Source organism: Monodelphis domestica, chromosome 4, assembly GCF_027887165.1.
Source record: "Monodelphis domestica isolate mMonDom1 chromosome 4, mMonDom1.pri, whole genome shotgun sequence".
Taxonomy (NCBI): domain Eukaryota; kingdom Metazoa; phylum Chordata; class Mammalia; order Didelphimorphia; family Didelphidae; genus Monodelphis; species Monodelphis domestica.
The window spans coordinates 398617419-398634016 of NC_077230.1; the positions used below are offsets into that span (position 1 = coordinate 398617419).

At 45.4% G+C, this 16598-nt stretch overlaps 1 protein-coding gene and 1 long non-coding RNA gene across 4 annotated transcripts in view; one reads left to right on the forward strand and one right to left on the reverse strand.

Annotated features, from left to right (window-relative positions):
* Positions 1–16598, reverse strand: part of DISP3 (dispatched RND transporter family member 3) — a 93267-nt gene that overhangs the window by 10360 nt on the left and 66309 nt on the right. The window contains exons 13-20 of the mRNA XM_001371695.4: positions 15777–15958; positions 11649–11779; positions 11328–11500; positions 8845–8971; positions 7882–8027; positions 5667–5826; positions 4594–4707; positions 3839–4005 (exon numbers count right to left, since the gene is read on the reverse strand). Coding sequence (XP_001371732.2) covers positions 3839–4005; positions 4594–4707; positions 5667–5826; positions 7882–8027; positions 8845–8971; positions 11328–11500; positions 11649–11779; positions 15777–15958 — 1200 coding nt within the window. The remainder of the gene's footprint in view (positions 1–3838; positions 4006–4593; positions 4708–5666; positions 5827–7881; positions 8028–8844; positions 8972–11327; positions 11501–11648; positions 11780–15776; positions 15959–16598) is intronic.
* The window catches only part of LOC103102011 (uncharacterized), a 52457-nt gene that overhangs the window by 6639 nt on the left and 29220 nt on the right, over positions 1–16598 (forward strand). The window contains exon 3 of one of the 3 annotated variants that reach the window (XR_008911568.1): positions 3371–4054. The exons of the other annotated variants lie outside the window; for them this stretch is intronic. This is a non-coding gene — a long non-coding RNA (uncharacterized LOC103102011). The remainder of the gene's footprint in view (positions 1–3370; positions 4055–16598) is intronic. 3 annotated transcript variants of the gene reach the window in all.

Consider the following 16598-nt stretch of genomic DNA (forward strand, 5'->3'; position numbering starts at 1 on the left):
AAGACACATAGAAAGACAGACAGACAGACAGACACACAAACACACACACACACACACACACACAGAGAGAGAGAGAGAGAGAGAGAGAGAGAGAGAGAGAGAGAGAGAGAGAGAGAGAGAGAGAGAGGGAGAGAGAGACACACACACAGAGAGAGAGACAGAGAGAGAGAGAGAGAGAGAGAACAGAGTCAGAAGAAGACAAGAGACATAGAAAGTGAGAGAGTGATGATCGCCAGTAAGTCAAAGATATGAAACACTAATGAAGGTCCAGCCTTATCTATAACCTAGTAGATATCTTTCAAGGTCTCCTAAGCCTTAGAGTAGTTACATGTCTCACCTCTGTTCATGACAGCTAGTAGATGTCAAATCCTGGTCTTCCTGATTCCAAGACTGATGTCTACTATGTTATGCTGTCTCTGGCATCTCAGGATACATTTATTTTTTATGAGGGGAAGAGATCAGATCTTTGATTTCAACAGACACAGGGAACTGTCTCTGTCTCTACTAAGGCTAATGAGTACCCGCTCTCCAAGGACACAGAAGTCAAGCAATTTGCTCAGCATCATACAAGCCATATGTGTCAGGGGTGGGACATGAGCCCAGGTCTTCCTGACTCAATCTACCAGGCAATCCTGTATCTTTTTACAGTATATATGAGAAGCAATAAACGTGAAGTACTTATAGGTGGTGATTGTTATTGTTCAGTCATTTCAGTCATGTCTGACTCTTTGTGGCCCTTTGTGGGGTTTTCTTGGAAGAGATACTGGGGGATTTTCCATTTTCCTTTTCCAGCTCATTTTACAGATGGGGAAATTGAGGCAAATAAGGCAAAGTGACTTGACCAAGATCATATAGGTAGGAAGTGTCTGAGGCTGGATTTGAATTCACAAAAGTTGTGCTATATATGTGAGAGGAGACAGAGCCTTCTATTTGGGGAATAAGGAAGCTCATCAAGGTCAGAAGACCTTACAGAAATATGCCTGGAGTGTTTTAAAACTTGTAATTTCTCAGGATCTTCTGGTCAGTCAACAACCAGTGAGGTGAGGTTGGTATGACTGGATAAATGAGGCTGAGTGCATTTTTTAGATTGGTCCACAGAGTGGAGTCATAAGATCTGAGTTCAAATTCCACTTACCACCTGTGTGACCTTGAACAACTTTCATCGGCTGTTTTCTCCCCTATAAAATGAGGGATTTGGGCCAGATGACCTCAGATCCCTTCTAACTTTTTTTAAAACCCTTACCTCCCATCTTAGAATCAATACTGTGTATTGATTCCAAGGTGGAAGAGTGATAAGGGCTAGGCAATGGTGGTGAAATGACTTGCTCAGGGTCACACAGATAGGAAGTATCTAAGGTCACCCTTCTAACTTTTGCAAGAAGGAAAGAACATGAATTTTGTAACCATGGGGAAATATTCTAAATTAATTAATTAAATGAAATCACAAAAAAGAAAAAGACAGAGAGAGAGAGCGAAAGAGAGAGAGAGAGAGGGAGAGAGAGAGAGAGAGAGAGAGAGAGAGAGAGAGAGAGAGAACAGAGACAGAAGGAGACAAGAGACAGAAAGTGAGAGAGTGATGATCGCCAGTAAGTCAAAGATATGAAGCACTGATGAAGATCCAGCCTTAGCTTCAGGAGTGATGGGGATTCTTAGTGCAGAAAATTCCTCTGGTGATGCAATCTGATAACTTGGCTATATCGTAGAGTCAAATTTAGAGCAGGGAGTCTTAGCCTGGGGGTCCATGAACTCACATACACACAATGTGTTGTTGTGTTGTATATTTGTCCTATCATGTTTGACTCATCATGACCCCATGGATCTATCTCAGATCTCTGCTGGTTACTTGCTCCCTTCCTACCCATCTCATTGGTGTTGGGGAAAGAGCCTTAACCCCATGAAACAGAGGTTCAAGCTAACTAACTCTATATACGGGACTTTAGACAAGTCCTTTCTCCCCTTCTATGCCTCAGTTTCCTTATGCGTTATAGTGAGAGAGTTGAGAGTTCCTTCCAGGTCCATGGTCTATCATTCTATGATTTAAGTCAGCTGGGGAAAACCTTTCTAGTCTTCCACTTAGCTCCCATCCATTGGGTCTTTGACCCAGTTGCATTGACCTTCTTGATGTTCCTCATGTATGACTCTCCATCTCTCATTTCCATGCCTTTATACTGACTTTACCCTATGCCTGGAATGCTCTCCTTGCCCATCTCTTCTTCCTAACTTCCCTGACTCCTTCAAAACTCAGCTTACCCCACTGCTAGTGCCTTCCCTCTGGCAGTTTGCCTCTCTTTGCAGTCTCGGGGTTTAGCACAATGCCTGGCACATAGTACTTCATAAATGTCAATTGACTGCTTGCTTCTCTATATTCCTATATGTTTCCCAGATCTGATTCTATTTGCTGTCAGTCAGTGAAGTCGCATGTGTTAAATTCCTGCTATGTGCCAGGAACTGTGCTAAGCACACAGGTCTTAGGAGGTAGGAAGCATGATGGAAAAGTGGAGGAGATCCTGTTACAATTGAAATGGAATAAAGAGCTTTAAAGCAAAACACTCAAACTGAAATAGACCCAGAATTCTCCAGAGTTCTTAATATAAAGCCTAGAACCCAGAACAAAAAAGGCAAGGGAATTTTCCCAGGAACTCAGTGAGAGTCTTTGTGAAAGACAGGTTTCCATGCATGTTCTCAGCCTGTTCTCTATCCTTGATTGTCTCCAAGCTCATTGCTAGGCACTACAGAGGCCCTTCATAAATATTCATCCAGAAGACAATTCATTGTTTCCTTTTAGCCACACCCATACTTCATTCACGTAGTATAATAGGAATCTCATTGGACTAGTAGTCAAGACACAGGAGTTCGAGTCCCAGTTATGACACTTGCTAGCCACATGACCTTGGGCAAGACATTGCCCCTCTATAGGTCTTAGTTTCTGCATCTGCAAAATGGGTATAACAATAATGGGACAATTTTCCTGGCAAAATCGTCCATGGATAGGCATTTTGTAAACTCTGAAGTACAATATAAACGTGACTTATTATCATTAGGCACTTAGGTAGTGTAGAGGTTAGAGTGCTGGGCCTGGAGACAGAAAGACCTGAGTTCAAATCCAATCTCAGACACTTAACCATCTGACCTTGGGCAAGTCACTTAGCCCTGTTTGCCTCAGTTTTCTTATCTGTCAAATGAACTTGAGAAGGAAACAGTAAACTACTCCAGTATTTTTGTCCAGAAAATCCCAAATGAAGGTACAAAAAGACCGAATAACAATAACATTATTCTCATAATAATTATTATGACTACCACTACTCTAATTTAGGGAGAAGGGAAGCCATTAGTGGGGCTTTGAGATCTTCTGTACTATCCCTTTTGCCAGTCTGATCAACAGGGACACCAGAAGGCATCAATCCAACTGATGGGGGATTCATTCCAAGAGACAATGGTAAAGTAATGGAGGAAAAAAGTGGGGGGACTGGAGGATAGAGGCAGTAAGGGGGAGCCTGATGCCAAGAGAGTTGGCTATGGAGTCCCATTGTGGGGAAAGAAGTGGCAAGGGGGAGTCCGATGACAGCAGAGATAGCCACGAAATCCCACTTTAGTGGGGGAATCATGAGATCTTATAGCATTAAAGGCTTGGATATTGTTGGCAACCGTTAACCATGGCAACCATTGTGTGTTGGCCTGTTGCCTAGTTGGGGTCTCCAGGTTTATCACTAGGAAGATTGCTATAAAAGTGATCTTAGTCATCTGGAGCACTGAGTCCAGCTAGAGGGAGGCTGGGGGTCCAATGGTGGATCCTGGGATCTGATGCCCAATGAATGGGGTGGGGCATCCAGGCTCTCACCTCAGCTGGGTGGAGGGGGAGGTTCTCTCCAGCCAGCAGGTACCCTTCCACCAGATGGACGCAGTAATCCACAGAAGAGCCAACAAGGATAGACAGAGAGATAGCCTCCACAGCCCCCATCTCCCAGCCAGACCAGTACATGATGGTGACCACCAGGCACACGATACCTGCAGAGAGATCGAGATCACGGGCAGGAAGGGCTGACCTAGGGATGGGGTGAGCTAAGGGGCTGATCTTGCTCTATGTACTGTTGACTGAGACAGGGCTTGGTCTCTTTGAGGCGAAGGCTTGAGAAGGGGAGATAAAAGCCAAGCCGGAGGCTCCCAGAGAAGAAATGACTGAGAGTAAGGGAGGGAAGCTGACGGGAATGGGAAGAGAAGAGGCTAGAGAGTGGAGTGGGTCCCAAAGCCAGGGGACTTCTTGAGGGAGACAGAAATACAAGGAGCCTCCATGATCTGAAGGTTTCTTATCCACTTTTCTATACACAAAATATCTTTGAGCCTTAAAAACACCTCTGAAAGCAGACCAACTCTGAAAGTTTGCCTCTGAGCAATCCTAAGAGTTGCCACAGCCCATGAACTTGGTATTCCTGGAGAAACCCACCTATTCCCACTAAGAACTTGGGAGCTCCTACTCTGCAAGCATTGCTAATAAGCTGAGGGGCCACTTGAATTTTCTGTTGGAAGGAAGCCTGTTCCAAGGGCTTGATGAAGCCTTGTGGAGGGAGACCCCAGGAGCTCCCACCATCCCAATACCTAGGATGCTCAGGAGCACGGGCAGCAGGAGCAGGATGTGAGTGGTAAACACAGCCACGGCAGCCACACAGATGAGAAGTGAGAGGACTAGACCATAGAGGGCACTCTGCACACCTGAAATGGGGGGGGGGGGGGTTAGTGATAAAAGTATCGCAGCCCAGGCCACAAGATCGTGGCTACCAACCCACACTGGTCTATGGCCGAAGAGGCTAATAGCCTTGTCCAAAAACCCCAGACACGTGCATCTAGCCCAGCTTGTGAGCCAGAAAAAAAAATGCTTCATGTTAACAATTTGGACTTATTTGTCTTGTTTTCCTCCAATGTTTTTGCCACAGATGAGGCCAATCATTTCACCTTTTGGAGATAGAATGATGGGTTTGGACTAGATGAGTTTTTAAAACCCTCACCTTTTGTCTTAGGATCAATTCTGTGTGTTGGTTCTAAGGCAGAAGAGTGGTGAGTGCTAGGCACTGGGGGTTAAGTGACTTGCCCAGGGTCACACAGCTAGGAAGTATCTGAGGCCAGATTTGAACCCATCTCTAGGCCTGGCTCTCCAGCCACTGAGCCATCTAGTTACCCTTGCAGCTACTTTGAACAATTCAGAAAAGGTCATGAACATCACCACGACACTCAGAGAAGTCATAAAATCATCTTGGCCAGGGATATCCAGCTGATCAGCAACAGAACTGGCTGAGCCTAGGGGCAACTAGGAGGCACAGTGGATAAAGGAAGGGTCAGACCTTGAGACTGGAAGTCCTGGGTTCAAATTTGACCTCATGTACTTGCTGTGTGATCCTCGGCAAGTCACTTAATCCCCATTGCCTGGTCCTTGCCCTTCTGTCTTAAAGTTGTTATTAAAATAGAAAATGAGGGTTTAAAAAAAAAGAAGAACTGAGCTCATCCCACCTTTTCCCCTGTCCAGGCATCTTTCTATTAGGTTCCTCCCTCCCCTTCCCTGAGGCCTGAGGCATACTCTGTCATCCGTTAGGGTCTTGAGGAGGTTGATGGGACAATGTAGGAAAATAAATTGGCAAAGAGAAGGCTTGAGTATCAGAGGTGGGGAGGATCTTAACCTATGATTTCCATGAAGACTTGTTTCCAGTGTTCGCATGTTTGGAAGCCTCGGCGGAGGGCTGAGCCTTCTGGGGACAGCTGCAGCTGTTGCTGGAGGAAATTCTCCCACTTGAGGTAGTCAGAGTATGTCTGGAAAGATGACTTGCCTTTGTAGGTAGTCTGCAGGAGACCGACAGTCCTGTGAGTTCGAGGCTCTCCCAGACTGGCTACTCCTTTTGTTCCCCACCCCATTTGGACATCAGCTCTTTCACCACCCCATGACTGCGAAATGCCGTGCTTAGCCTTTATGCAATAGTGGCTGAAGGGACAGGCGCAGTAATAGACAAAATTTAGGTGTAGATTCAGAGAATGTCAGAGCTGGAGGAATCTTGGAACAGGGAATGTCAGAGCTGGCAGGGATTTTAGAACACAGAATGCCAGAACTGGGAGAGCCTGGGAACATAGAATATAAGAGCTGAGAAAGACCTTAGAACACAGAATGTCAGAGATGGGAGGACTCTTGGGGCACAGAATGACAGAACCTAGAATGACAGAGAATTTAGAACACAAGACATCAAGAGCTTAAAGGAACCTTAGAGATCTTTTAGGTCAATTCCCTGACTTTACTGAGGAGGAAAACTGAGGCCCAGATTCTGAGATATCCTTCTCTTCTCTCTCAGTAAATCAGTTGTTCCTGTACCCCAATCCATGACTTCATACCTGACTACTAATTAGCTTTCTTGCTATTCCCCCACACATCCTCCTGTCTTACTCTATCACCAAATAACCATTTCTTTGACTGTCCAAATGAGTCATTTACTCCTCTGAGATGTTTCCTGTAGTTTCTCTGCTCCTGAGTAAATCAATGTGGTTTTTTAGACCAATCCCAAATCCCATTTATCTAGCAGGCATCAAGCTGGAAGGGAACTTTGAATATTCAATGCAAAAACACAGTTTGGTGGTCAGGTGATCTACGTTTCTAGTCTCAGCTTTGTCACCAACTTGGACATGATCTTGGGTGTGTCCTTTATCTTTTCTTGGAGAGGAAAAGCTCTGTGCCTTTGTTTCCTGCCTTATAGAAATAAGCAGTTAAATTATTGGTCTCTTTCAGTCCCAGTCCTGACATTCTCTGTTCTAAGGACTCTCCTAGCTCTGACATTCCCTGTTCTAAGGTCTCTTTTCTAAGGTCCTTCCCACCTCTAATATTTAACATTTTAATGTCTCTCCCAGCTCTGACATTCTCTGTTCTAAGTTCCCACCCAGCTCTGATATTCTCTGTTCTAAGATCTCTCCCAGCTCTAATATTCTCTGTTCTAAGTTCTCTCCCAGCTCTGACATTCTCTGTTCTAAGGTCTCTCCCAGCTCTGATATTCTCTGTTCTAAGATCTCTCCCAGCTCTAATATTCTCTGTTCTAAGTTCTCTCCCAGCTCTGACATTTCCTGTTCTAAGTTCTCTCCCAGCTCTGACATTCTCTGTTCTAAGATCTCTCCCAGCTCTGACATTCTCTGTTCTAAGGTCTCTCCCAGCTCTGACCTTTTCTGTTCTAAGGTCCCTCCCAGCTCTGACATTCTCTATTCTAAGGACTCTCCCAGCTCTGACATTCTCTGTTCTAAGGTCTCTCCCAGCTCTGACATTCTCTGTTCTAAGGTCTCTCCCAGCTCTGACATCTCTGTTCTAAGGTCTCTCCCAGCTCTGACATCTCTGTTCTAAGCTGTCTCCCAGCTCTGACATTCTCTGTTCTAAGCTCTCTCCCGGCTCTGACAGTCTCTGTTCTAAGGACTCTCCCAGCTCTGATATTCTCTGTTCTAAGCTCTCTCCCAGCTCTGACCTTCTCTGTTCTAAGCTCTCTCCCAGCTCTGACCTCCTCTGTTCTAAGATTCTTTTTATCTTTGCTAGTCTATTTTTTAAGCCATCTTCCAAGGTCTTAATCTTATGCCACAATCCCAGCCAAGGTCATGCCCATAAATCTGCTCCCTTGCTTCTTTTTGGCAACCAAGTTCAGGGCGCCTCTGGGAATGCTGTTAGTGGACTGTGGGATCCTGATGTTGGGTCCTGCTTTGCTGGGGAGACCAGCACTAGTAGGTCCTGCTCACTTTCCAAAGCAACTCAAGGATAGGCACTGCCATGGGGCAGAGAAAGGGAAGGGACAGTTTGCTTTGATTACAGACTGCTCTCCAGTATCCAGGGGGTTGGTAAGGGGATTATCAAGGTCTCTATACTTCCCGCTCCCTCACCGACTCGAAGGCCATGGAGATCCACTGCACTTTGCCCTCTCGTACCCCCACAGCCCCATGGGACAGTTGGCCAGGGAGTAGGTTGGGCTCAGGCAGGTTCTTGCACTCAGGGTGTAACATCTGTAGGAAGGAGGAGATGCTATAGCCTAGAGAGAGAAGAGGGGAGAGAGAGACAGACAGACAGACACAGACTGGAGCTGTAGGAGTCAAGGGTGAGACTTTGCTTTGATAGGGATAAGGATAAGGTGGGGACTCTGGGAGGGCAGTTTCTGATTCTCCCTCCCTCTACCCTTCTTTATGGCACACCTGGGGAAATGGACTTGGCTGCAGGAGGTGGTCAGCACTCTCTGCCTCTCCTCTCCAGGTTTCTCCTTTGCCCATCTCACTGATAGATCATACCCACCTTAGGGAAGTTTATTGTCCTAAGGCTCTTCCATCAAACAGGTAAAGGACATGCCCCAAAGACTTGTCACGGGCAGCCTCTTGGGAACATGTCTTCTCTAGGATGGGTTACCATTCCATAAAGCAAGGCAGTCTTTTATTTCATAGAATTAGAGCATCGGAATGGGAAGGGGCCTTAGAACACCAAATCAAATCTGACCTCAGACATTTACTAGCTGTGTGACCTTGGATAAGTCACTTAATCTCTGTTTGCTTTAATTCACTGGAGAAGGAAATGTCCAACCACCCCAATATTTTTACGAAGAAAACTCCATGGACAGTATGATCCATGGAGTCATAGAGAGACAGACACGACTGAACAACATCAACTCCTGGATGAAACTGAGGCACAGAGGGAAAGCAATCTTCCCAATGTCACAGGATAAAGTAGCCGAGGACTAAGCCTAGACCTCTTCCTACCCTGCCCACTTCCTGACAGAATAGACTTGGAGAATAATACGCTCCCTTATTCTCCCCCATCCTCATCCCCATCCCTCAGGTCCAGGCCCTGGACTCACTCACCTGAGGGGAGGCACTGGGCTCCGCCTGGCTTCACCAGCTCTGAGTTGTCTGCTATAGCTTTGCACAGCCGGCAGAGGTGCCCAATCTCTTTGAAGAGGTCAAAGCTGTCATCATAGATAACGCTGCCCTTTCACAAGGAGACAGAAGCCAGCCAGGACCCATCACATGGGGCCAGAGCCAGGGGCTTCCCATCCCTTCCAGGAAGCCCTCCCGGAGACATCCCCTTCTTTGATCACCCAAGGGGCTCTCACAGGACTACAGGATTTATTTAATTTTTCTAAACCCTTCCCTTCTATCTTAATATCAACTTTAAGGCAGAAGAGTGGTAAGGGCTAGGCAATGGGGATTGAATAACTTGCCCAGGGTCATACAGCTAGGAAGTGTCTGAGGCCAGCTTTGTGTGTTTTTTAAACCCTTACTTTCCATCTTAGTATCAATTCCAAGGCAGAAGAAGATCAGTAAGGGCTAGGCAATGAGTGGAAAGTGACTTGCCCAGAGTCATACAGCACAGTGTCTGAGGCCAGATTTGAACCCAAGATCTCCCCATCTCCAGACCTGGCTCTCCATTCCATTGCCTCAGGGTGAGAGTCAGGTACCCAGCAAAGACTGTCCATCTCACTTCTGCGGCACTTCACAAAGTGTTATTCTCACCACAACCCCAGGAGCAAAGCCACAATTGCCTAGACTCTTGCTGCCCTCCTGCACCAGCAATGCTCTCCTTTACCTCTCCTTGCCTCCCACTCCCAGAATGTCTTGCTTCCTTAAAAGTTCTGCATACCAGGGGGCAGCAGGGTGGCTCAGTGGATTGAGAGCCAGGCTCAGAGATGGGTTCAAATCTGGCCTCATATACTTCCTAGCTGTGTGACCCTGGGCAAGTCACTTGACCCCCATTGCCTAGCCCTTACCACTCTTCTGCCTTGGAACCAAGACACAGTACTGATTGCAAAACAGAAGGTGAGGGTTTTAAAAAAAAATAGTTCTGCATGCCCCTTTTATGGGCAGCCTTCCCAGATTCTCACAGAGGTCAGTACCCTGCTCCATGACGGTGTGTTTACTCTGTGTGGAGTCCATATTTCCTTCTATTCTACCTGTTGCTGCCCCTTCAAGGTTACCTTCCATCTTTTCTGTATGGATCTAATTATTTACATGTTATCTCCTCCATTAAAATGGAGGCCAAGCACAATGTTTTGGTGTTTCTTTGTATCCTCAAGCATTGATCAAAATGTCTGACACATTGTAATTGCTTAATAAATGCTTTTTGAGTGGCAGCTAGGTGGCTCCGTGGATAGAGTGCCAGGAACAGAGATGGGAGGTCTTGAGTTCAAATCTAGCTTTGGACATTTCCTAACTGTGTGACCCTGGACAAGTCACTTATGGCCCATTGCCTAGTCCTTTCCCCTCTTCTACCTTAGAACTGTATCAGTTCTAAGCTAGAAGGTAAGCATTCTAAAACAAACAAATAAATAAATGCTTGTTTTTTCAGTGCCTTTCCTCATATTCCCAGTTGTTAGTGCTCCCCCTACCCAAAATTACTTTGTGTATATATGCATGCATGTATGTCTTTTCCCCAGATAGACTATAAGCCCCCTGAGGACAGGGATTTTTTCATGTCTGTCTTTATGTCCAAGATCTAACACAGTGCCTGGTACTCATGTGCATGATGTGTCTGTTGATGGATTTCTCACTGTATAGGTGAAGCACAGAGAGGTGGGGTGATGTCCCCAAGGCCACACAGCTAAGATGTCAAAGCCAAGATCTGAACCCTGGTTTCCCATGACTCCCACTTCTGATATTCTGTGATATGAGAAAAGATAGTGTTGGCTATGGGATCCAGAGGAGCTGAGTTCAGATGCTGGCTTAGACAGTCAACTCTGGGATCTTAGGCAAGTTGCTAAACCTTGACTTGACTCAATTCCTTAATCTCTAAAATGGGGGTGTTACAGAAGAAAAACAACTGCTTGATCACATGGTTTGATGGAGCTATGATTGGGGATGTAGACTGTAAAGGATCACCCTATTGCAAATATCAATAATATGGAAATAGGTCTGGATCAATGACACAAGAAAAACCCAGTGGAATTGTGCATCAGCTACAGGAGGGGATTGGTAGGAGGGAAGGGAAAGAGCATGAATCTTGTAACCATGGAAAAACATTCTAAATTAATTAATGAAATAAAAATTTCCAAAACTTAAAAAATAAAATAAAATAAAATAAAATAAAATAAAATAAAATGGGGGTGTTAGAGGAGAGGATCTCTGCAGTCACCTTGGGGTCCAGTTCCCTTTTTATCATGCTATATCATGCTATGTTACTCAAGTTCCTGGGTTTTGTATAATTGAAAAACTGTTACCCTAGGAAGTCAGTGGGCTCCTGGGAAATGTAGTCCTTTTTTTAAGGTAACATTTTCAATTATACAGTTTCCCTGTGCCCGGTTCCCCTTGGTCAAAATTTACGTCCCTGCCCAGGTGGAGGGGTTGTGTACCATGTCTCCAATGACGTGGTTGTCAGAGTGCCGGGTACGGTTGACGCCAAGGATGCCAAAGACCACAAAGACCATGGCGCCCGTGTCCACCAGTGGGCGCACAGCAGGCTTTCCACAGCCTGTGTTCACACAGGGGTTGAAGCCTGATGTTGCAGAAAGCCGGGTCTTGGGGGCTGCCAGAGAGGAGGACGAAGAGGAAGATAGTTGGTGCAATGGGGCACAGGCTGCCTTCTTGGTATCCTCAGACTTTCCCTTGACACTATATCCACTTCCCTCCCAAGCCATCACTGTTCTACCTCCTTGTATCTGTCTTCAGCTCACCTTTCTCACTGGGCACATAGAGAAAGCCTTTGTTGGGTCCATCTGGGCTGGAGCTGAGAAGACAGCCAGGGGGTGCCACACACACACGCCCATGAAATGGTGGTTTATGGGACTGGGCAAAATATAACTTCCTGCAAGGGTAAGAGAGACAAGAATGATGAGAGGAGGTAAATGTGGTTATGCAGAAGAGGCAGAGGCAGGCATTACAGGAGAACCTAGTTTTAAAGGACCAAGAGTAAATTAAATTGAACATTACACACAATAGTGAACCCCATTATTTTATCACTATTTTTTTAATCCTTACCTTCCATCTTAGTATCAACACTGTGTATTGGTTCCAAGGTAGAAGAATGGTAAAGACTAGGTGATGGGGGTTAAGTGACTTGCCCAGGATCACACAACTAGGGAGTGTCTGAGGCCAAATTTGAACCCAGGACCTCCCATCTCTAGGCCTGGCTCTCAATCCACTGAGCCACCCAGCTTCTCCTACTTTATGTCTTTTTTTCAACCTATCTGAGCTCCCAGCATCTTTACTCTTGGTCTTTGGGGCCACTATTAATAACTAAATAGCATTAATGATAGAAGGAGAAGCCCTGCTCTGATGCGGATGCTGAAGCTAATGTTTGGCACAAGATAATGTAATGACTCTCACTGAGAATGAGTGTGATTGGGTGGACTGCCTCGAGACTTGATGCCATTTGGGAAAATGGCATGGAAAATCTTTTCTTCTGCATTTTTCTGCCTTTGTTTTTTTGATTGCCAATTGTATATTTGCATGTGTTGAGTTAGAATGAAATGAGGTCCTATTGGGGGGCAGCTAAGTGGCTCAGTGGATTGAGAGCGAGGTCTAGAGATAGGAGGCTGGTTCAAACCTGACCTCAGACATTTTTCAACTGTGTGACCTTGGATAAGTCACTTAACCTCCATTGCCTAGCCCATATTACTCTTCTGCCTTAGAACCAATACACAGTTTTGATTCTAAGACAGAAGGTAAAGATTTAAAGAAAAATGAGGTCCTTTTGTACCATGGAAAGAGAGTACAGGAAGAATCCTTCAGAGACTTTAAAAATACATTAAAGTCTTTTGTCTTTGAGAGCTGTGAATCCTAGGGAGGCAATGTGATCTGATGGGGAGAACACTCACTCACTTAGGAGTCTGAGACCCTGATTCTGCATCTTATAATTTGTTTGACCTTGGGGCATATCACTTAATCTGTCTGGACCTCAGTATCTTCATCCATAAAATGAGAGGGTTGGTCTAGGTGACCTTTAAGGTTCTTCCAGCTCTTACATCCTAAGTAGGTAATTCAGTGCTAAAGTTTAAATGTGGCCTGAAGCCCAGGTCCCTGAAAGAGAAGGGGAAGAGATAGGGTCCTGGGCTGGAGCTAAGCTTATTATTATTTCTAATATCTCCCATTTATATAACTGACATACCTCTACAAGCCTTGAGGTTTACAAAATGCTTTCTTTATAACAATCCCTTAAGGTAGATGATAGTATTGTTACTAGCCCCATTTACAGATGACAAAACTGAGTCTCAGGGTTGAAATGACTTGCCCATGTTCACATAAGTGGCAGCATTGGAATTTTTAAACCTAGATCTGTTGATTTTCAAGGGCAGAATTATTGCTATTCCAGTACAATGCCTCTCTATCTCCTTTTATGTCTCTTTCCTACCCCAAGTCCCTTGACCTCTTCACCCAAGATGCTTGAAGCAGAATAGGGCACTCCGTTGCCATAGCATCCATCCCCCTGCTTCCAGGCAGCACTAGAGACCAGGCTGGTACTCTGCTCACAATGGTATCTAATATTCGCTGAGGGGGAACTATTTCTATCAAGTGACTCTCCATCCTATAGTTAAACCCCTGGGGGGTGGGGTAGGGGGAAGGAGAAAGAGCAGGAAGAGGGGGCAAAGCTGACAACCACAACAATGACGATGCTGTCCCCGTCATCCCAACAGCCACTGAAGCTGTACTGAAGATTCTTGCAGCCTACAGAGGGGGAGCTCACATCCCAACACTCTGATGACAAAAAGCTCCATTTTATCCTCCTGTGCAAAGTCCAAAGAAAACAAAACAAAGAAAGGATAATAATGGGGTCCTAGCCATTACTATTTGGGCTCACAGGATCTTAGATTAAAGCTAGAAAACATCTCAGAGGACAGCTAGTTCTGCCCCCTCATTTTACAGATAAGGAAACTGAGGCCCATGGAAGTTAAGTGACTTTCCTTGAGCATCAGGAGTAGGATCTAAACTCAAGATCTCTGACTATTCTGCCTCCTTGAATTAAGAGAAGAATGAGAGAACACTAAGATTCTTCTTTTTTGTTGTTGATACCTGTGATTTCACTGGTTGTTGTTCAGTAATTTTTTCAGAGTTGTCCAGCTCATTTTAGAGATGAGAAAACTGTGGCCAACAGGGTAACACGACTTATACAGGGTCACACAGCTAGTAAGTGTCTAAGATAGTATTTGAACTCAAGTTTTTTTGACTCCAGATCTGACTCTACCCACTGCACCATCTAGTGCCAAAATTGAAGAGCTGCTTGCTCTATCCACTGTACTACTTAGCTGCCCTGTTGACCCCAAAGTGATTTCCTTGGTCAGCTTCTGCTCTATATCTAATTGTTTTAGAGACCTACCTAGGATTTGCCCAGTCATACAATCAATATATGTCTGAGATAGAACTTGAACTCAGAACTTGCTATTTCTAAGGCCAGCTCTGGATCTACTACTCCTGGTAGTTCTTTTCTCCTTTCTTTCTCCTTTCTTTCTCCTTTCTCTCTCCTTTCCTTTCTTCTCCTCTCCTCTCCTCTCCTCTCCTCTCCTCTCCTCTCCTCTCCTCTCCTCTCCTCTCCTCTCCTCTCCTTTCCTTTCCTTTCCTTTTTTAAAGCTCCCTTACCTTCTGTCTTAAAATCAATACAAGTATCAGTTCCAAGGCAGAAGATTGGTAAAGGCTAGGCACTAGAGGGTAAGTGACTTGTCCAGGGTCACACAGCCAGGAAGTATCTGAGGCCACATTTGAACACAGGATCTCCTGATTCCAGGCCTGGTGCTCTATACATTGAGCCACCCAGATGCCCCTCCCAGGAGTCTTATAACAGCAGATGAGTTTGAGCAACGCTGACTGACATGAGCAATAAGGAAGCCTTGCTATGTGTGTGAGCAGAGAGAGGTAATAATGTTTTGGTGTCTGTCAATAACGATAACAATAACTGTCAGTTATATAGTACTCTGAGGCTTGCCAAACACTTTATATACATTATCTCATTTAAGCTTCAAGACAACCCATGTGGTAGATTCTATTGTTATTTCCATTTAGAGAGGAGGCAATTAGGATCATAAAGGTAAACTGAGGCACCAGGATTCAGAGAGTACATCAAAATGGAGGAAATGGTAGATAAGAGTTGGAGGACTTTGGCTCAAATCCCAGTTTTGTTACTAATTATCTATAAGACTTTACTCGGGTCACTAAACCCCTCTGTGCCTCAGTTGCCCAATTTGTAAAATAAGGGAGTTGGAATAGATGCCATCCAAAGTCTGTACCTTCTGCTATAAATCTATGATAGTAGTTCCTAAGTGACTTGTCCAGGGTCACACAAGCTGGGAATTGAGGCCAGGTCATAGGATCATAGACTCAGAGCTGGAATGGACATTAGAGACCATCACATCTAATTCCATCATTTTACAGATGAGGATCTTGAGGCACAAAGACTTTTCAGGGTCAGGAATTCGGCTAGTAAACGTCTGAGCTGGGAATTGATGCTAGGTCATAGGATTGTAGATTTAAATCTGGGAGGAACCTGAGAAGCCATCAGGCCCGATCCCCTCATTTTACAAATGGGGAAACTGAGGCTCAAAGAGATGAAACAACTTATGCAGAGACACAGAGTAGGGACAGGAATTGAAGCTGGCTTTCTGGGTCCCCAAGTCCAGGATTCTCTCTACCATAGTTCTCAGCTTAGCTCAGAAATGAGATCCAGTACTTGATCCCACAACCTTTGACATTAACTGGCCTGGCCCCTTCAGTCACCCCAGTCTTCCCATGGGTCCTCCCCTGCTGGAGCGCTCAGGGGACTGGGAGACATCACGGCCGGCCCATGGGCGACATAAGGGTCTCTGCCATATTACCGGGTTCGCTGCTGTTCCTTGGCCGCCACATAAAAGCTGAAGTCAAATTTCCAGCCCCTCTTAGCATCACAGGCCAAAGACGTCATCATCCATTTCCGGAGGCTCGTCTGCTGGAGCAGCCCTACTGTAGACATACAAGCGGTCAGCTTCTTGGTGAAGTTACCGTAAGGCACTCTATATACCTAAGCAGTGAATTAACAAAAACAAGACACGTAACTCCAGGGGCCAGCCAGCCCCAGCCCCTTCCCCTCTCTGCCTCTGCGCTCGAGCTTTCCACCTCAACTGCCCACTCGAGAATCTTCCTTCTCCGTTTCTCAAGTCCCTCCCAAGTTACTTCTCATAGATTTCTTTGAATGCACCCAGGTTGTTTCCCCGAAAAGAGTGTGAGCTTCTTGTGGGCAGAGAATGTTTTGTTTCTCTCTGTATTTCCAGAGGCTTAAGGAATGCTTCTTGGATTGAATTGGTCCTCAAAGACCTCAGGATTCTTCTCTGTCTCAGCCCAGAGCAGAGTCCCCACTCCTTGGCAAGTTCTGGAGTGGGGACGCTGCTCTGGGGAAAGAAAAGAAGTATAGAGCAAGGGAGACCTACAGGTATTATTCTCTCCATTTTACTGATGGGGAAACAAAAGCTCAGAGAAATTGAAAGACTGGCCCATGTTCACACAGGTAGGAAATACCAGAAGTGGAATTTGGACTCTATCTTTCTGATTCCAAGTCCTTTACTCACTCAATCGACTCTGAAATGCTGCCTCTCAAGAACAATCAGATTGGGAATTAGAAGGGAGGAGACTTGGGCTTTTGGGCTCAAAAGGGGTTTGTGGCT